At 35.4% G+C, this 20,268-nt stretch overlaps 1 protein-coding gene across 1 annotated transcript in view; it reads right to left on the bottom strand.

The window, feature by feature from the left end:
* The window catches only part of LOC107569426 (lysosomal-trafficking regulator-like), a 113,813-nt gene that overhangs the window by 10,203 nt on the left and 83,342 nt on the right, over nt 1-20,268 (bottom strand). The window contains exons 29-48 of the mRNA XM_016255527.1: nt 20,115-20,267; nt 17,890-18,081; nt 17,482-17,675; nt 15,781-15,990; nt 14,161-14,337; nt 13,283-13,359; nt 13,011-13,199; nt 12,754-12,899; nt 11,755-11,848; nt 11,596-11,657; nt 11,460-11,515; nt 6,696-6,848; nt 6,304-6,548; nt 5,126-5,192; nt 3,267-3,423; nt 2,536-2,616; nt 1,522-1,523; nt 1,332-1,437; nt 1,126-1,161; nt 15-151 (exon numbers count right to left, since the gene is read on the bottom strand). Of these exons, the coding sequence (XP_016111013.1) occupies nt 15-151; nt 1,126-1,161; nt 1,332-1,437; nt 1,522-1,523; nt 2,536-2,616; nt 3,267-3,423; nt 5,126-5,192; nt 6,304-6,548; nt 6,696-6,848; nt 11,460-11,515; nt 11,596-11,657; nt 11,755-11,848; nt 12,754-12,899; nt 13,011-13,199; nt 13,283-13,359; nt 14,161-14,337; nt 15,781-15,990; nt 17,482-17,675; nt 17,890-18,081; nt 20,115-20,267 (2,534 nt within the window). The remainder of the gene's footprint in view (nt 1-14; nt 152-1,125; nt 1,162-1,331; nt 1,438-1,521; nt 1,524-2,535; nt 2,617-3,266; nt 3,424-5,125; nt 5,193-6,303; nt 6,549-6,695; nt 6,849-11,459; nt 11,516-11,595; nt 11,658-11,754; nt 11,849-12,753; nt 12,900-13,010; nt 13,200-13,282; nt 13,360-14,160; nt 14,338-15,780; nt 15,991-17,481; nt 17,676-17,889; nt 18,082-20,114; nt 20,268) is intronic.

The following is a 20,268-nucleotide window of genomic DNA, read 5'->3' as shown; positions in this document are numbered from 1 at the left end:
TTTCTGGCTCTGACCTGGTGCAGCGGTGAGCACTGGATGAAGTTGATAGGCGGCTCGCTCTGTTTGCTCTTCAGACGCAGCACGTTGTCGGTGTAACCCCAGCTCAGAATAGCCGACCACTGTATGTCGGTGCTGTGCATGCTCCTTACACCTAAGAGACAAGGGGAAAACACTTCATTTGTTCTGTGAGGTGATTTTCTACGACAGCACATTCACTCATTTTCATTTCCTCTCGTACAATGGGAACTGTGTTCATTCGTGTGGATAACTGATAAGACACGAATGCAGATGCAATAAAAGCAACTGGTCATGGACCAAAACATAGTCAAGATTAGTAATTGGCTGATACATAGCTGAGCTGATTAATCATTCAATATTTTCATTTTAAAATTATGGCTGTTGTTTGATAAACTGTGCCTGCTTTTCCCATTAAAACAGAAAAAGCTTTTTTTTTTTTTACATTTGGCATTAACATCTGCTTTACTGAATAAAAACATCTGCTAATAAATGTACAAACATAGATAAATAAACGAAAATGCACTAAATACATCTGGAGCGCATCTGAAAATCATAAACACTACCATTCAAAATTTTGGGGTCAAATTTTTTAAAATGTTTTTGAAGTCATTATTTGATTTATTATTATTTATTTGATTTTTTAAAAATGCAGTAAAAACAGTAATATTGTGAAATATTACCAAACTTTTCTATGTGAATATATAGTCAAATGTAATTTATTTCTGTGCTCAAAGCTGTATTTCCAGCATCATTACTCCAGTCTTCAGTGTCACATGATCTTCAGAAATCATTCTAATATGCTGATTTGCTGCTCGAGAAACATTTCTGATTATTATCAATGTTGAAAACAGTTGTGCTGCCCAATATTTTTGTGAAAACCGGGATACATGCTATTTTTCAGGATTCACAGATGAATAGAAAGTTCAAAAGAACAGCATCAATTTAAAAATAGGATTTTTTTCTAACATTTTGTCTTTACGGTCACTTTTGATCAACTTAGTTCATCATTGTTGAATAAAAGTATTAATTTCTTTCATAAGATCTTACTAAATGCAATAATTTCATATTTAAGCATGATGAAGCAGGTTTGTGTGTGTTCTCCTTCACCTTGCTCTTTGCTGTAGATCATCATGAGGCAGAATATTTATTATGTATATATAAATGCACACACATACAGTATATATTTCAGGAAAATATGTTTATATATTAAATATATTTATACATAATATAAATTATATAAATATATACATGTGTGTGTATTTCTACATACATAATAAATATACAAAGTACACACACATATATATTATGTAAACCGTTGAACAGCTGTCTGGGTGTTTGGCCGTACGTCTTGATCATAGTTTCTAGAGCCCGACGCTGCACAGGGTCTTCAACGGCAGATACGTCCATGCCAAAGTAAGTCTAAAAAGAGAGGGAGAGGAAAGATGAGTTAGATACTAGTTGACAGGCCAAGGCGGGTGGACAAGTCTGATATGGTTTATCAACATCTGCTGGATTAGAGAAACATACATTTCTGGCTGATATATCTTTACGCTGATATATACACTACCATTCAATAATCAGAAATGTTTCTTGAGCAGCAAATCAGCATATTAGAATGATTTCTGAAGATCATGTGACACTGAAGACTGGAGTAATGATGCTGAAAATTCAGCTTCGAACACGGGAATAAATTACATTTTACAATATATTCACATAGAAAACGTTTATTTTAATTTGTAATAACATTTCACAGTTTTTACTGTATTTTTGACCAAATAAATGCAGCCCTGGTGAGCAGAAAATACTGTCACACATTTAAAAAATCATACCATCCTTAAATGTTTGAATGGTAGTGCATGTAATCTAATGGTCATAAAAACCTAAGCAAAATATAAATTCTTCCATTTTCTTTCTTTTTTTGACTTTGGGTTGAAATATGATCTGGACATGTTTTTGGCAGGCTTTGATCTACATATATACTGTGCATATTTATTATGTATATATAAATGCACACACATACAGTATATATTTCAGGAAAATATGTTTATATATTAAATATATTTATACATAATATAAATTATATAAATATATACATGTGTGTGTATTTCTACATACATAATAAATATACAAAGTACACACACATATATATTATGTAAACAAACTTTTATTTTGGATGAGATTAATCGCGATTAATCATTTGACAGCACTAGAAAAAATAAAATAGAATTTTCAATCAGTTAATCAATCAATCAATGAAATTGATTTCTTATGTCCCTAAAAATTTAATTATTGTTAAACTTTTAATAAATTGTTGTTAAATTGTGTAAGTTTTATGATTTCTACTAATTAGACATGCTTTTTGATTACTAAAATTGAATTTAACCATTAAAACCGAATCTAGAAAAACTTTAAATGGAATTTGGGAGCGGCGGGGGGGGGGGGGGGCTTCATAGGTCCTACATTTTTATCATTAGATCTCATGAGAAGTTGAGTGCTAGAAGAAGAGGTCAAGAAAACCAGGAGTCAAAGAGCGCCCACCTTCTCTGTTGACCAGAAACTCTGGCAGGTAGAAGAACTCTGGGATGAGCTCTTTGACATCTAAAAAACAGCTAAATTTTATTCAGAGGCTCAAACAAAACAAAAAAAAGAAAAATATGCAATTTAGTGCAGATGCTGATATTTATATATGGCCAAAGAGTGATGAAATTCTGATGCTTGTAATGTAAATCAATGAGATCTTTATAACAGTACAGCAGATACTTACATAAAATTATTAAAAAAATTAATTAATCAGTTGTCACTCTATATCGCCAATAATGTCTTAGTAAGATGATATTTAAATGCTTAGTTTTATGTTCAAAGCATATAATGCAATACAATGATGATTGAGAGATGAACAAATAAACGCTCCTCAAAATCTTGATGATCATATTTGAGACTTTTGAAGACTTTTCATGGATAAGCAAGTAAAGCCGAGCTGCTTCAGTCAGTAAGTGTTCATCTGTACAATATCAAAGTTATTCTTACATTTACTTCATAAAATCAGTAAAGCTGAAGGTGGACGTTTGAGTTTACACTAAAATAGCTTTGTAGGGTTAATTATCATTCTTGGTGTTCATTTAGTGAAAAATAGTGTGGAAACATTCTTACTGCTTTAGTTTTTACATGAAACATTTTGAATCTGCATGGAATAAGTTTGGACTAAAGGATAAATGATTTTGAAAGTTTTTTTTAAAAGTCAAACTGACCTTGATAGGCCAGAAACATCTTGGTGAAGGGTGGCAGCCGGACGAGGAAGTGCAGGACGGTGCCGCTGTTGGAGTAGTGAGAGCCGTAGTGATAGGGCTGGACGGGGGGCATGGGGTCGTCCTCTCTCTTGCCTTTCTTATACTCCTCCTCCAGATACTGTGGAGGAAATCAATGTTAGTTACACTTACACACACTAATGACACTAAACATGGAGGCTCATGAAGCAGTAATGCAACGCATTATGGATACAAATGATGCATGTGTAGAATGAAACAGGCTGTGTTCCAAAACCTTACTTATGTAGGCAGCTGTCTTCTAAGGTAGCATGCTAACTGAATTAGTGTCTTATAAATGACTAATGCATGGGACGCTTGATTCACAATCATTTTAAAAACAATGATTTTAATAGAGAAAATTAAATGATACTGCCACAAGCATAAAAATACACAGCATATACTGTATATTGAGAACAATATGGAGTAATCTGAGTAAAATTGTAACGATATTTATTAAAATCACATTATTATTTAATAATTTAGTTAATATTATAAATAATAATATATATTAGGGATGCTCCGATTGATCGGCATCGACCGATAATCACATTTCATGACTCGATCGGACGTCAACGCGTGACGACGTACATGATGCGTGGGAACATAAATTATTTGGCGCCGCAGTCATGTCATCACCGGTGTGGAAATGCTACGACGTTTCGAGAAACAATGAAAAATTCGCTATTTGTTGTGTATGTTTTGCATGACGATGAATGGATGGTTCATTTTTAACAGCAGATTCAGTGACGCTAGAGCTGATCTGCGCCTCACTGCACACGTCTACAGCGCGTTACGGCTCCACAGGCACCGGAGCTGAGCAAATTTTATCTGGAATGTCACCGTTTCTGTCACTGACTTACTGAAAATGCAAATTCATTCTCTGCCAGCGGGAGAAACAGTGGTTTCCCCAGTAACGGCTGTAAGTTACACAAAGCAGCGCTGAGCTCACAAACTCTGCTTTATCAGGCATATAACTTGCCAGATGAAATGAAAATGACAGAACATTTTTCTAAATATAGTCTTCCTTCAGAAATACAGTGATATAAAAACACCTATATATAATATAATATAAAATAAAATATATACATAATACACCGATATAAAAAGCCTCGTTTTGATTTTTTAATGTGCAGTACGTGCTCATGTTTATTCAACGAAGCCTTTTGGAAAATCGGTCAGTTTTGATATTGTGGCAAGCGCCACAAATAAACAAATGTATGGGAGAAACATCCCACAGCACAACCACCTGAGCCCAACTTCAGTCTACTCATCACCTTAACTTTAACTGTGTTTTCAGCCGGCGCCATAGCCAGACTGATAAAACAAACACAGACCGGAAGTTAACTTTGGGCCAGGCACGTGCACCCGATGAAACCTAAAGCTTGAAGCATCAGAATCGGCATCGGCCGATAACCATGACAAGAAATCGGTACTTAGTACCGGCTGCAAAAATCCTGATCGGAGCATCCCTTATATAAATATATATATATATATATATATAATAAAATAATAGATATTAAAAATTATAATATATATTATTATTTATAATAATGTGGTTGTTGGAATTCATTTTTGGGATTGCCTTTTCTGCCAAGGACACTTACGATGCTACGTCAGAATTTGGCCAGAAGAAGATATCTTAGAAGGCAACATAATGTTGCCACCTACTGTTTGGAAAGGCCTTCATGCTGGAAATGCCTAAAAATGCTGCCTATGTAGGCAGCTCAGCAGGTTTTGGAACAGAGCCACAGTGTGATTGGTTAACAGGCAATGCTGTAAACAGGAATTAGAGCCTGCAGTACCCTGTAATTGTCCACATAACGGTCTTCCTTCTCTTTAGACTGCACTGCGATGGGTTTGCTGAGGTACCTGTTACATCAAAAAGACAAATAGAAAGCAAAACTGAATGCAATACTAATATATCTATATTAAAAGCAATAAAATAGTACAAATGAAAGTACGCAAATTCCATATTGATCGACTACATCTTTTCACCACATATATATCTATAAATATGACATTTAAAAATACAAAAATATTTTATTTTATATTATATTTTATGTATAATCCATTTCTATTTCTACATACAAATATATTTGCAACAAAAACCTTTATTTTGTGGCAAACACAGTGATCAAAATTAAAGAACAGTAACCACTATAGCACAAACAGGGTTTCTGCAGGATATTAGTTAAAAAAAGCTCTAATTTTTTAAAAATACTTTTTTTTTTTTTAAGACTTGCACAAATAAAATGAATACCATATAAGCAGGGAAGGGCAGTATCTATGATAACATTAAACTGTAAAATGATTGCAAAAAGCATGATTTACAGTTCAGATACAGGTTTTCACAAAAACAAAGTTTAAGGATCATGGCCTTCACATCTCATCCTTTAAACCATTTTTAAGAAAATGAAAAAAAACAAAAAAAAACCTATGGTTACTATAGTTAATCCATGGTAACAACAAATTAACGATGGTTTTGCTACACTAACCAGGGATGGAAATGGGGGGGGACGCGGGGGACGGAGTCCGGGGAGTGAATTTCGAGGGGGGACGACGTTCCAGCTCCAACTGGTTAGATTTTTTTGGGAAATGAAAGGGATTTCTACGTTTTATTCATTCAATAGCCTACGCACATAAACAGAGCAATAATAATAATTTTTGAATGAATCTTTTTGAACAGTCACTTGCTTCATTCCTGAATGAATCAGCTGTTTGAACCAATCGACTGAATGAATGATTCAGTGACAAAGACAGTGACTTCCCGTCACCTATTTAAATATAATAAAAAAAATAAAAAATAAAATCTAAAATATTAAATGTATCAGTTTTTTTTATAATATTTTAAATATAAAATATTTACAATAATATATGGAAAAAAAATATGGGATTGTTAAATATCAGGTATATCAGGTTATCACTACCGAAAAACACCACACAAATACAGTAACGATGTTGATGCAGGGTTGGTTCTGACCTGTAAATGGAGGTGTCCTGCAGGTCCAGTGTCTCACTGGTGTAGTCTCGCAGGATGAAGGGGAAGACGGGATACTGCATGAGGTCGTTGAAGGAGCGGCCCGCGTGCTTGTTGAGGTGGGTGAGGTACTCGAAGTTGGTTATCTGTCCTGAGCTCCACAGGTGCGTGAGGGCGGAGATGTTTCCGTACTCCAGTAGGTTGGGCAGCTCTGAGCTCAGGATGTTGCGGTAGATGTCGTCGCGGAACTGAGATGGAGACCAGAGAGAGGATAAACCAGACGTTAAGAGTTGGGCAGAATTGACATGGGAATGACATGAAGAGGAATTTACTGAATTGCACATAATAAATCATTCAGCAGCTAATGCTCATGTGTTTGACAGCGATGTCGTTACCTTGGTGGTATCAAACGCGAGCAGCAGCGTCCTGCCGTTGGTGAGGAAGATCTCCATAGCATTGTCTCTGAGCTGCCACCAGCGCTTGTGAACCTCCTTTATCTCCTCATACGTCCAGGAGAAGGAGGCCGGTTCCATCTCGCCATGTGGACTCTGGTGTGAAGACACATTATCAACCTCTAAACATACATATGCCTCATCAAATCTATTAGGGGTGGTATGGCCAAACTTATATCATGTTATGAGTAACTTCACAGTAGTATAAATAAAAAATAAATAAATAAAAATCACTGTTAGTTACACTTGCACACATCCAATGACAGCTGCAATGCTATGCTTTATGGATACAAATGAGAGATCAAAGAGTGTTATACATGTGTAGAATGAAGAAGGCTTTGTTCCAAAACCTTGCTTATGTAGGCAGCTGTCTTCTAAGGTAGCATGCTAACTGAAATAGTGTCTTATACATGACTAACGCATGGGACGCTTGATTCAGGACTGATTTTAATAGAGAAAAATAAATGATACTCCCACAAGCATAAAAATACACAGTGTATACTGTGAGTAATAGTTTAGTAAACTTAACAATTTTTATTAAAATCACATTATTTATTTATTCATTCATATTAGAAATAATAATTTTTTAAAATATATATTATGAATAAAATCATATAAAAAAACATTTAGTTGCTGGGAAAAAAAGAAAATTGGTTATTGTTCACTAAAACTAAACAATGACTAATAAAATAAACATTAACTGAAATAAAATAAAAAGGCATAACTTATTTTATGTTGCCATATTTTTGTTTAATTTAAGTTGAAGTACTAAAATAACAAACAAAATAAACTAAAACTATACAGACATATTACAACCCCAATTCCAGAAAAGTTGGGAAGTTTTGTAAAATGCAGTAAAATCAAGAATCTGTGATTTGTTAATTATCTTTAACTTTTATTTAATTAACAAAAGTACAAAGAAAAGATTTCCAAAGTTTTCACTGACCAACTGAAATGTATTTTGTAAATATAAATAAATTTAGATTTTGATGGCTGCAACACACTCCAAAAAAGATGGGACAGAAGCAAAATAAAAGTGAGAAGGTTATAGAATATCCATGTTAAACTGTTTTGAAAGTTCACAGTAAGCAGGTGAATGGTAATAGGTGAGGGTGTCATGTTTGGGTATAAAAGGAGCATCTCAGTCTTTGCAAGCAAAGCTGGATCACGGCTCATCCCTTTGTGCCAAATTTCACGAGAAGTGTCAAACAAATCAAAAATCACATTTCTCAATGCAAAATCACAAAGAATTTAGGTCTTTCACCAACTACCATACATAATATTGTGAAAAGATTCAGGGAATCCAGAGAAATCTCAGTCTGTGTAGGGCAAGGCAGGAAACACATGGGCTCAGAAGTACTTCAGAAAACCACTGTCACTTAAGACAGTCTGCCGCTGCATCAATAAATGCAACCTGAATCTCTGTTACTCGAGGAGAAAGCTATACATGGATTCTATGCAGTGATGCCGCGGGGTTCTCTGGGCCAGAGCTCATCTCAGATAGTCAAAAAGACAGTGGAAATGTGTGCTGTGCTCAGATAAGTCCACAATGGACGTCAAGTTCTCAGTTAGAGTATGTGAGCGGAGCGGAGTGATTTTGCCTGGAGCTAGGAGCGGATTTTTCGAAAGTTGGAGCGTTGAGGTTTTCACTCGCTCCGTCACGAGCACAAATTATGCCAACTCACGCATTAAACATAATTAGTTAGCTTGACAGATATGTGGATCACATATGAAGGTTAAAATGGCGATGGACGAGTGCGGGAGGTTAAAGCATGTTGTAAGTTGTAGTTTGTTAATCTCCGCTCAAAACTAATGTGCTGCTACATTGCTGCACATGGACAGAACACACAAGCTCGCAACGTACAGATCGCGCGCATACATTCAGAAAATTTGGTCAACACTGTCCTGTGATTTATCAGCTTAAAAACGGAAAAGTTACATCATATTCTTTCTGTTTCTGAAGTACCCACCCTCAGCTTCGCCATAGTAGAGAGACGTTGCACAGACAAGTAAGTTAAGCGAGTTAAGCAGTCATTTAATATGTACTTGGGCTAGGACTGATTTTAATAGAGAAAAATAAATGATACTCCCACAAGCATAAAAATACACAGTGTATACTGTGAGTAATAGTTTAGTAAACTTAACAATTTTTATTAAAATCACATTATTTATTTATTCATTCATATTAGAAATAATAATTTTTTAAAATATATATTATGAATAAAATCATATAAAAAAACATTTAGTTGCTGGGAAAAAAAGAAAATTGGTTATTGTTCACTAAAACTAAACAATGACTAATAAAATAAACATTAACTGAAATAAAATAAAAAGGCATAACTTATTTTATGTTGCCATATTTTTGTTTAATTTAAGTTGAAGTACTAAAATAACAAACAAAATAAACTAAAACTATACAGACATATTACAACCCCAATTCCAGAAAAGTTGGGAAGTTTTGTAAAATGCAGTAAAATCAAGAATCTGTGATTTGTTAATTATCTTTAACTTTTATTTAATTAACAAAAGTACAAAGAAAAGATTTCCAAAGTTTTCACTGACCAACTGAAATGTATTTTGTAAATATAAATAAATTTAGATTTTGATGGCTGCAACACACTCCAAAAAAGATGGGACAGAAGCAAAATAAAAGTGAGAAGGTTATAGAATATCCATGTTAAACTGTTTTGAAAGTTCACAGTAAGCAGGTGAATGGTAATAGGTGAGGGTGTCATGTTTGGGTATAAAAGGAGCATCTCAGTCTTTGCAAGCAAAGCTGGATCACGGCTCATCCCTTTGTGCCAAATTTCACGAGAAGTGTCAAACAAATCAAAAATCACATTTCTCAATGCAAAATCACAAAGAATTTAGGTCTTTCACCAACTACCATACATAATATTGTGAAAAGATTCAGGGAATCCAGAGAAATCTCAGTCTGTGTAGGGCAAGGCAGGAAACACATGGGCTCAGAAGTACTTCAGAAAACCACTGTCACTTAAGACAGTCTGCCGCTGCATCAATAAATGCAACCTGAATCTCTGTTACTCGAGGAGAAAGCTATACATGGATTCTATGCAGTGATGCCGCGGGGTTCTCTGGGCCAGAGCTCATCTCAGATAGTCAAAAAGACAGTGGAAATGTGTGCTGTGCTCAGATAAGTCCACAATGGACGTCAAGTTCTCAGTTAGAGTATGTGAGCGGAGCGGAGTGATTTTGCCTGGAGCTAGGAGCGGATTTTTCGAAAGTTGGAGCGTTGAGGTTTTCACTCGCTCCGTCACGAGCACAAATTATGCCAACTCACGCATTAAACATAATTAGTTAGCTTGACAGATATGTGGATCACATATGAAGGTTAAAATGGCGATGGACGAGTGCGGGAGGTTAAAGCATGTTGTAAGTTGTAGTTTGTTAATCTCCGCTCAAAACTAATGTGCTGCTACATTGCTGCACATGGACAGAACACACAAGCTCGCAACGTACAGATCGCGCGCATACATTCAGAAAATTTGGTCAACACTGTCCTGTGATTTATCAGCTTAAAAACGGAAAAGTTACATCATATTCTTTCTGTTTCTGAAGTACCCACCCTCAGCTTCGCCATAGTAGAGAGACGTTGCACAGACAAGTAAGTTAAGCGAGTTAAGCAGTCATTTAATATGTACTTGGGCTAGTGTTCCAATAAACCATGTTAAAACTATTCTTCTAGTATTATGCATTTTTTTCTCGTTTAATATAATTTCTGAACAGAACTTCAGAAGCGCGGAGGGGAAATTGTTGCCGCTCCACTCCGCTCACATACTCTGTCCCAAAGACCAAAGGGACCATCCAGATTTTCATCAGCGACAGAAAGCAAACGTCTGTCATGGTATGGGAAGGTACCGTTGACATGGAGGCATATATTGGGATTGTACAGAAACGCATATTGCCATCTAGATGACGTCTGTCATGGGAAGTCCATGGCTATGAGATCAAGACAATGGCAGGTTCATTCTGAATGTGCTACAACAGCGTGGTTTCGAAGACACAGAGTGAATGTGTCTGATCAGTCCAGATCGGTCTCCTATTGAACAGGTATGGCCAGTCATGAAAAGGAGAATCAGACAACAACGATCACAGACTGCTGAGCATCTGAAGTCTTGCAACAAGCGAGATTGGACAAAAATTTTACTTGCAAAATTTAACAATTAGTATCCTCAATTCACAAACAATTAAAATGTTTTGTAAAAATTGTAATTAAAAGGAAAGTTGGTAAACATGCCTCTGTCCCAACTTTTGGAGTGTGCTGCAGCCATCAAAATCTAAATTTGATTAGAATGAACAAATATCATATTCTTGATTTTATGGCATTTCACAAAACGTCCAAACTTTTCTGGAATTGGGGTTGTAAAAAAATGAATAATAATAAAAATGACAAAAACACACAACAAAATTACAAAAACTAAGGTGAAAGTACAAAATATACTAATTAAATCTACTTTAAAATTTTAACAAAAACAATAATAGTATATCAATGATACTAAAATACACAGGATTTTATAATAATAATAATAATAATAAGGTGGTAAAGCCTATTTTTTTGAATAATTCAGTGAATTAATTTTTTTTATGGACAAAAAGTAAAAGATCAGATTGTTCACGATAACTGAATGAATAATTTTTACTATTACATAGAACCGTATATTCCTAACATTTAGCAAAATAACTTACTTGGTTATCAAGTGTCTCTGCAACATTATCCTCCACAAAGTACATCCCAGTTTTTCCTGCCGACCCATAAAACAAGATGTGAAGACAATTAACAGCCAACGCAAGACTGATGTTATGGAGGGTGGACGAGTCTTACCCAGCAACAGCTCTCCTGCCATCTCTCTAGAGGGCGCCACACTTACACACTTTCTCGTAAACCTAAACAGAAGTTTTTTAATTCTTTGAAATTCTGCAATGTGAGTCTGAAAACAGACTAGTTACTAGTTGTGCAGTGAGACGGGAGTTGTGTGAGTACCTGATGGGCTCACTGGTGGCTTTGTCCTTCACTATGGATGAAGAGGAATGAGTTTTGTCCTCAAACAGGAAGGCCAGAGGAGCCTTGATGGCATCTGTGACGGACAAACCACATGCATGAGACCAATAAAACCAACAGCATCAAAAGCGTTAAGAGTTTTTAAGTTCTGGCAAAGTTCTGTCATTCCAGCAACCACTTTCTGTACAGGCAGTACTGCGGTGCTATCATGGTACAATGATGGTATCGGATGATAACACTGTATGATTAACATTCATAAACCATTCTGATTAAACAGCACTCCAACGTATTTGAAAGAATACCATAGTATTACAGGTTTTTGGTAATTTTGTGTTACTGTCATACGCATTTGGTCATCTAGAAAGCACATGCAGATCACATTTCGTCCCGAAGTGTAAAAAAGTACAATTTATTTTATTTATTTATTTACATATTTACTTATTCACTTACTGATTATTTTACTTATTTACTTAGTAATTTATTTATTTACTTACTATCTTATTAATTTATTTGCTTGGTAATTCTTATTTCCTTAGTAATTTCCTTATTTATTTACTTATTCATTTAACTTAATTACTTATTAAATGTACTTATGTACTTATTTGCTTAGTAATTATTTATTTACCTTTTATTTTATTTACTTGTATGTTTATTTACTTATATACTTATTCATTTTATTTAATTATTAAATATACTCATTTACTTAAAAATTAATGAGTGCATAAGTAAATAAATAAATTGCTAATTAATAAATAATTGTTAATTTTATTTAATTATTACATTTACTTATTTACCAATTAATTTACTTATACTGTATATATTTATTTACTTACTTATTTTGGGGTGAAAAATGACCCAGACATGTTCTTGAAAGATTTTGCCATTTGTTTATGCTTTTGATTAAACAAACTGCATCATGAAAATACACTGTAGAGAGTCTAGTTTTAAGTGTTTTCTCCAGTCAGAGGGCTGGAAGCTCACCATCTAGTTTGTGTCGGTCTTTGAGCAGATATTTGTTAGGGATGGTCAGGTAGCAGCGCTGCAGGCGTCTCCGCTCTCGGTTGGGCCCCTCGGTGGAATCCAGCTGCCAGGAAGTGGGGTAAGATGACTGATCATACCACACCGCCCTGTTCCGTGGGAAAAAACAACATCATACAGGTTTGAAACAACATGAGGATGAATAAATGATGACATGAGTGAACTATTTTAGTTGTGGCGCTCCAGTGAGTGATTCTGACCGGTCGTGGGTGAGCTGCTGCACGAGCTCCTGCCAGTGGCGGCTGGCGCTCAGGTCGGTTTTATAAAGGCCTCTGATGTGCTGCATGACCTTCTTCCGCTCCATCCCCTGCCTCAGAGACACGTTCTGAGTGACGTCAGCGGCGATCTTCGAGATGTCTTTCGACTTCCCATCCAGCCTCTGCAACAGGCTGAAACGGAGAACGGAAGAGCTCAGAAAAATGCAAAAGGCATGTGTTATTTTGAGATTTTGTGTTTCTCTCGAAGCGCTCACCTCCTCTGTGTGTTAGCCAGCTTCTTTTCCCAGGCTCCTTTGCTGGTTCTTGCTTCTGACTCGTATTTCAGTTGCTCCTTAATAAGGAATAGTAAAACAGCTTCAGATGAACATTAATAAGACGCAAACACTTCATCTGAGCAATTCAGAACTACAGACTATTTAAAAGTAGTCATATTGCTAGCATTCACAGTACAACTAAACTGCAAAAAAAGGCTCATGCGAACCTGGACTAATATTATATGTAGGCCGTAGGGGTAAACTAAAATGCTAAAATGTGCAGAAAATGACCTTTATTACTCGAGAAACCAGTAGAATCAACCTCAGCAAATAAAAGACTAACAAATGAATATATAAATTACTATGTGTTTGCTCCAGTTTTACATGCATATTTGACATGTTTTACATATTGCTCCAGTTTTACATTTACATGTATGCATTTGAAATATGCTTTTATCCACACTCAAACAACAAGTAGGCCTAAATGTAAAATGTATGCATTTAAGTTGCATTTAAAATTTTCATCTGTTTGATGTGATGCATAATTGTCAGCCATGCATAAATGAAACAGGTCAGATTTCTGTAATTATACTAATAAACTGAATGTTTTTTAAATACACAACCAGCTTTATGTATGTATCATCAATAAATCCAATTTGTATAAGTCTCATACATTTTAACCGACTGAATATTGCTTGTTCCACAGCTAGACATATTAAGCATTTTCATACTTTTTCACTGAATAAAATATCTTTGCAATTACACTGAATTCAAGTTGATGCATTCCCTGGGAATCAACCCACGTTCTCGCGCTGTTGTTTAAGCTTGTTTTAACCAAACAGCGTATAACCTCAGAGAGTGTGTCTGGCCATGCGCACCTCTTTGATGGCTTTGAGGAGGTCTGGTTTGGCGGGAGCGCTGGGCGGGATGCAGCGGTGGCCGCAGAGTTTCAGCGCCGTCATGAAGGTGTTGGCAGACACCTGCTCTTCTTTGCTCAGGGCGTCTTTGTGATCGTGTAACAGCTCGTACAGATACAGAGCCAGCTTGGGCCCATGCTAATAAAAAACAACACAAAAAGAAGGATTTTGAAGAATTCTAATTAGAGGTATTTACAATATATCAGTATTATTTCTGCTATTTATCCATTGAAGATAAAAGATAAAACATATTGATCAACAACATAAATACATTTCCAAATCACATTTCCAAACCCAATTTCCCTTTATTTAACCATTGAAGTGATTTTTTGTTTTGTTTCACCCTCAAACATGCCTGTGAGAAGCCATTAGTGATTAAAGTCATTTCATTCAAATTTGCATTGGTATAAAACATAGAAAAACGTAGCAAGATTGCAACAATAGGCATTTGCGGTTGCAAAGTTTCACCACTATTTTTGATACAGTACTGCAAGTTTTGAATTCACAACACAATTCAGCACACAAAAGCATATATTTCAACCAGTAAGGACACAGTAATTAAAAGAAATTGCACTATATTTTCATAAATAATGATATAAAAGCATTTTAAATAAAATTAATTTCACATCACGTAATTAAAATATACATGTATTATTCTTGCCTTTAGTTTTTTTTCAGTCTTCATGCTGTACATTTTCTGTACACTGTGTAATAATTAGATGTTTGTATTAAGTTGTGTCTTGAGATGTTTTTTTTTTTTAAACCAATCAAAAAGATCCATCTTTTAAGAGTGTTTCTGATTTAGCCTTCAATAGCAAAAATGATTAGTTGGAAAGTTTGATTCATTTTCATGAACCGAATACAGTATTATATATATATATATATATATATATATATATATATATGAAAATAATGACAAAACAGCCCAAAAAATACCTTAAAATTAAAAAAAAGAATTGATTTTTATACCATTCAATGAATACTCAAAAATAAGTTGCAAAAAGACCCTTTTGCAAACATTTCTGCAATGCTTAGACAAAAGGTCTCAAATGTAAGCCAAAAACTTGTTCCAGATGTGTTTTGTGTGACTATTTTGTCCATTCGTCCCTTTAGCAAGCTGTGGCCATTAATACTACATTTTTCCCACCAAAACTGCTGTTGAGATAAATTTCAGAGTACCAGCTACTGTCGTGTAGTTTTTACCCTCATTTAGTCAAAATTAGGTGTTAGTTAATTGCTTTATGCAAATGTTGCAGTTCTGTTATGCTGGGTTTCTGAGGGTTAATGGTCTTTTTAGTACCAGTCTGCAGGATAATAGAGAAAGGACGGCACTGCTGCCATGGAAACAGTATCATGAAAATGTTTCTGTGGGTTATTTACTGTATGTCAGAAGCAGAGCAGTGAAATGTCACGGTCTTCCTCCCAACAGAGGAAGTGTGCATGTGGGCTGTGCTTTGATTGGATACACAAATCTGATCAGCAAATAACCAAAGCAAAATGTCACACCGTCTCTGGTCGGCATGTAAAAACAAAAAGCCATTTCTGTCAACATGTCAGCTTGTCAGACTGCAGCGCCCTCACCTCTAGGCCGGGACTCAGGCTTTCTCTGAGGATCTCTGAGTAGCTCTGCTCGTGGACGAAATCTAGCACCTCCTTCCTGTCCTCCAGAGGAACGGCGGGGCTGAGCGTGTGCACCAGCATGCGGCCGATCTGGACCCTGAACGTGTCACGGCAGGACCAGAGGATTCGCTTCCACTGCTGGCGAGGAGTGCCTCCACGACCGGTGCTGCCCTGAGGAGATGAACCATCACAAAAGTTAGTGTTAGTGAGTGCAGGGCTAGTGAGGGACACTTTGTCTTAAAGAATCAACAGAAGGACATAAGCATTTATCACTAAGGGTGCTCCGATCGGGATTTTTGGAGCCAATCACCGATCATTGATCACAGGAAGCAGTATCTGCCGATACGATCACCAACCGATCTTTTTGAAGTCTTCTTTTTATCATGTAAAATTATTTATAGTGATGTTCCAATCAGGATTTTTACAGACATTCACTCAGGGCCTGAATTTCATTTTTGAAAATGGGGGGAATTTCCCTCTTAGGTGATTTTTTTTAATTTGAGGGGGCATTTCAAAAATATATAATCATCTCTCCAGAATATTTGATCATGCAGTGCATTTTTGTTTTTACAATGGGGCAATTGCTATTGCTGCACAATAGCTTACACACAGCACAAGCCTGATTTCATGAGCTGTATGTGAGGCGGCCTTATGTGTGCGCACTTTGAGTGTGTTTGGAGAGCGGCCTTTATAGAGACCGCCGATCAAACTACCCAAAGCGATTATTGGCCGACGGCGATCGGTAGCCAATCAATCGGAGCACTCCTATTTATCACAGGCTAAAGTCTTTTGTGTTTTTATTTGGCCATTAGGTATTGCAAAGACCATGTAAAATATTTAAAAAATAAATAAATCTATTAAAAATATGAACAAAAACTATAATAGTATATAAATGATACTAAATTAACACAGCAATAGACTTTCACAATCCTTTCTTGTCACAAGATTCATATAAAAAAATTTGTTTTAGTAATTTTTTGTCTTTATTCTGTTTTTTTTTTTAACATGACTATTTAATTTTTATGAAGTTTCAGTTTTAGAAACTAAATGAAAACTAGCTGAAATAAAATAAGTTTTTTATACTTTATTTCAGTTAATGTTTACTTCATTTCAACTAACACTTTTATTGAGTTAAGTTTTAGTTAATGATAATAAACAGTCTTTGCGATACCTAATGGCCAAATAAAAAAAGCAAAAGACTTAAGACTTTTTTTTTGCTTAAAATTGTTTAAAAAAAATATTATATATATATATATAAAAAAAATAATAAAAAAAATAATATATTATATATATATATATATATATATATATATATGTATGTGTGTGTGTGTGTGTGTGTGTGTGTGTGAGAGAATATTGCTGTTTATTAATTATAGGGATGTCAAACTTTTTTTTTTTTAATACATTTAATGAATTACATAATACACTAATTAATTAATCAAATTAATTATACATAATCAAATACATATTTGCTGCGAAAGACCCCCAAATGAAGACAATTCAAAGATTACGGTCTCATCAGTTAAAAAGATGTTGATTCAAAGGCAGAGTTAAACATTTGATTTATCTGAAATAATGTGTGCTGAATGCAAAAATAAAACCAGTAACAAACAAAAAAAGGGTAATTTGCTGCCATGCTGATGTCTACTGCAAATAACTTACCAAGCCGATCTTTATGCCCTCCATCATTAGTTTGAGAATATCTTTCCGGAAGCTCTTCATGTTTCTTGGTGGGACTGGGGTGGACTGCGTGGAGCCGTTCTCATCAGTCGTCTGCTCGCCAAGTAACGGCACAGACATCAAATGATCAGGAGACTCGGGAAAGTTTAGGAAGTCAAAGAAATCATGTTTGATGTCTGGAGAATAATGACAAACTGTCAGCGTTGGGACAAATTTATTCAGTCTACATGGATTGATTCTTATCACTAACAAAAAAGTACCATGGTAGGTAGTGCATATACTTTCAGAAGCACGTAAATTGCATTCAAGTGTTTTGTAATGGCTGCTCACAGCGGATGATAATGTTTATGAGCAGATATTAATCACAGATTTGATGTTTGTCTTCTGTACCTTGATAGATGAGTCTATTAACGGCCAGAACCACGAGTCTCTGCAGTCTCTGGACCAGCTCCGTCTCGCTGGCTCTGATGGGGTTTTCTTGACTCATCCTGCGCTGCATCATCTGGTTAAGTTCATCGCTGGCCACCGAGCGCATTCGCGTCAGCAGCGAGTCTGACTGGGCCACCGTGAACCGCCTCCGGCCTGATAAAAACACACAACAACATGCTTACTGAACTAAAGGAACTGTGTGTAAACAGCAGAGCATCATAAATCACACAAATACACAGAGACTGACAGACAGACTGAGAGACAGACAGATGCAGGTATTAACATCCACCATAAGTGATGATTAAGAGGTTAGCCTAGGCAGGTTGTCATTTACACCTGAAACGCAACATGCATCCTAGTATGATTTTTTGAAAGAAGTCTCTTATGCTCAAAAAAGCTGTATTTATTTGATCAAAAATACAGTAAAATTGCTAAATATTACTACAATTTAAAATAACTGTATTCTATTGTAATATATGTTAAAATGTAATTGATTTCTGAGATCAAAGCTGTATTTTCAGCATCATTACTCCAGTCTTCAGTGTCACATGATCTTCAGAAATCAGTATAATATGCTGATCTGCTGCTCGAGAAACATTTCTGTTTATTATCAATGTTGAAAACAGTTGTGCTGCCCAATATTTTAGTGGAAACTGTGATACATTTTATTTTTCAGGATTCACAGATGAATAGAAAGTTAAAGAACAGCATCTATTTGAAATATAAATCTTTTGTAACATTATAAATGTATTTCCTGTCACTTTTGATCAATTTAATGAATCCTTGCTGAATCAAAGCATTAATTTCTTAAAAAAATATATGATGTTAATGCCAGGTGTAAATGAGAGAGAATGTGAATGATAAATCAACAGGCAGAGTTGCAGGAAGAGTCTTAAGAGTCCTGGAGCAACTCTGAGTTTATTGAGGACAACACACACAGGCACCAGTAGTCCAGGACACTGGGCGGATGAGCAGCAGACATGCTTTAATCATTTCACTGCACACGCTCAACATCCCTGAGAAAGCCAGGATGTTGTCACCTGTTTTTTGCGGATAGGGTCGAAGGCTACCTGTGTCTGAGGGGAACATGTAGGAGTTTGCTCCGGTAGGGGAGGGGAGGGGGGAATCCTGGGACAGGAAGCTGAACGGGGAGGGCAGAGGAATCAGGCCGTACGAACAGTAGTGTTGCCGGGGAATACGGGGAATTATGGAGTCTTTCAGCCCCATTGAACCTTGGGAGTGTGAGGGGAGGTGATAATACAACAGAAACACATGAACGGTGATCCGTAACATCCAGGGCTGATGGTTAAGACAACATGAATGAGATGTAACAGACATATGGATATGGAAATACAGCTTTTGTGTGTTTATAGTGTGTTAGTACGTGCATATTCAAATTTACCAACAAAATTCTGTCCTAAAAAATGTGTGAGTTACGGGAAAGAAATGTATTTTACATTACAATTTCAAACAAATCTAACTAATAGATATAAAAAACATTTTTTTATAAAAAATTATCAACATAATTTAATGTGTAAAGTCACCTGAATACAAAAGGTGTAACAATTTAGTTTAAATGGTTATATATATCTCTTTTAAAAAAAAATCTGAAAATATTTTATTTCATTTCCAAAGTTTTTCCCATAATAAAAACTATGGATTTTTTTTAATATACTGAATGAACATTAATGAAACTAACTAAAACCATTAAAAAACATTAACATTACTTTTTCAAAATAAGTTAAAAAGTATATATAATGAAAGTATAATAAACATATATAATAAAATAATAAATGATAAATGTAACAAAAAAAAAAACAGTTTAGCTTGAAGTCCTAAAATAACTAAAACAATTAAAAAACAAACAGAAACTAAATAGACAAATATATAGCTAAAAAAAAAAGCACAACAAAATGACTAAAACTAAACTTAAAACAGAAAATACAAAAAGAAAAAAAATTCAAATACTAATTCAAAATTTTAATAAAAACCATAACAGTATATTAATGATACTAAAATAACACTACTAAAATAACCCACAATAATAAAATAACAACATTAGGGTGAGTAAATGATGACCAAAGTTAAATTTTAGGGTGAACTATGCTTTTAAAGGCATTTCAATAACCCAACGCATCACATAAATGAGACAAACACCAACTCCTTTGACCTCTAAAGCTCCTCACCTGCGATGCTTTTGCGTTTCTGCTGTAGAGCGTGATGCGGTGAAGTGGGCACGTGAACATAGCTGCTGGATTTCTGAGGGTCCTGATTGGCCGTGGTCTTAATGAAATCGATGGCTGCCTGGATCACGCAGAACTGCAGTGCTGTGGCCATTTC

Source organism: Sinocyclocheilus grahami, unplaced genomic scaffold, assembly GCF_001515645.1.
Source record: "Sinocyclocheilus grahami isolate Dianchi unplaced genomic scaffold, SAMN03320097.WGS_v1.1 scaffold1344.1, whole genome shotgun sequence".
In the NCBI taxonomy this organism is placed as follows: domain Eukaryota; kingdom Metazoa; phylum Chordata; class Actinopteri; order Cypriniformes; family Cyprinidae; genus Sinocyclocheilus; species Sinocyclocheilus grahami.
The sequence above is the reverse complement of the archived record's forward strand: the minus strand, read 5'-3'. Positions and strand labels throughout refer to the sequence as shown.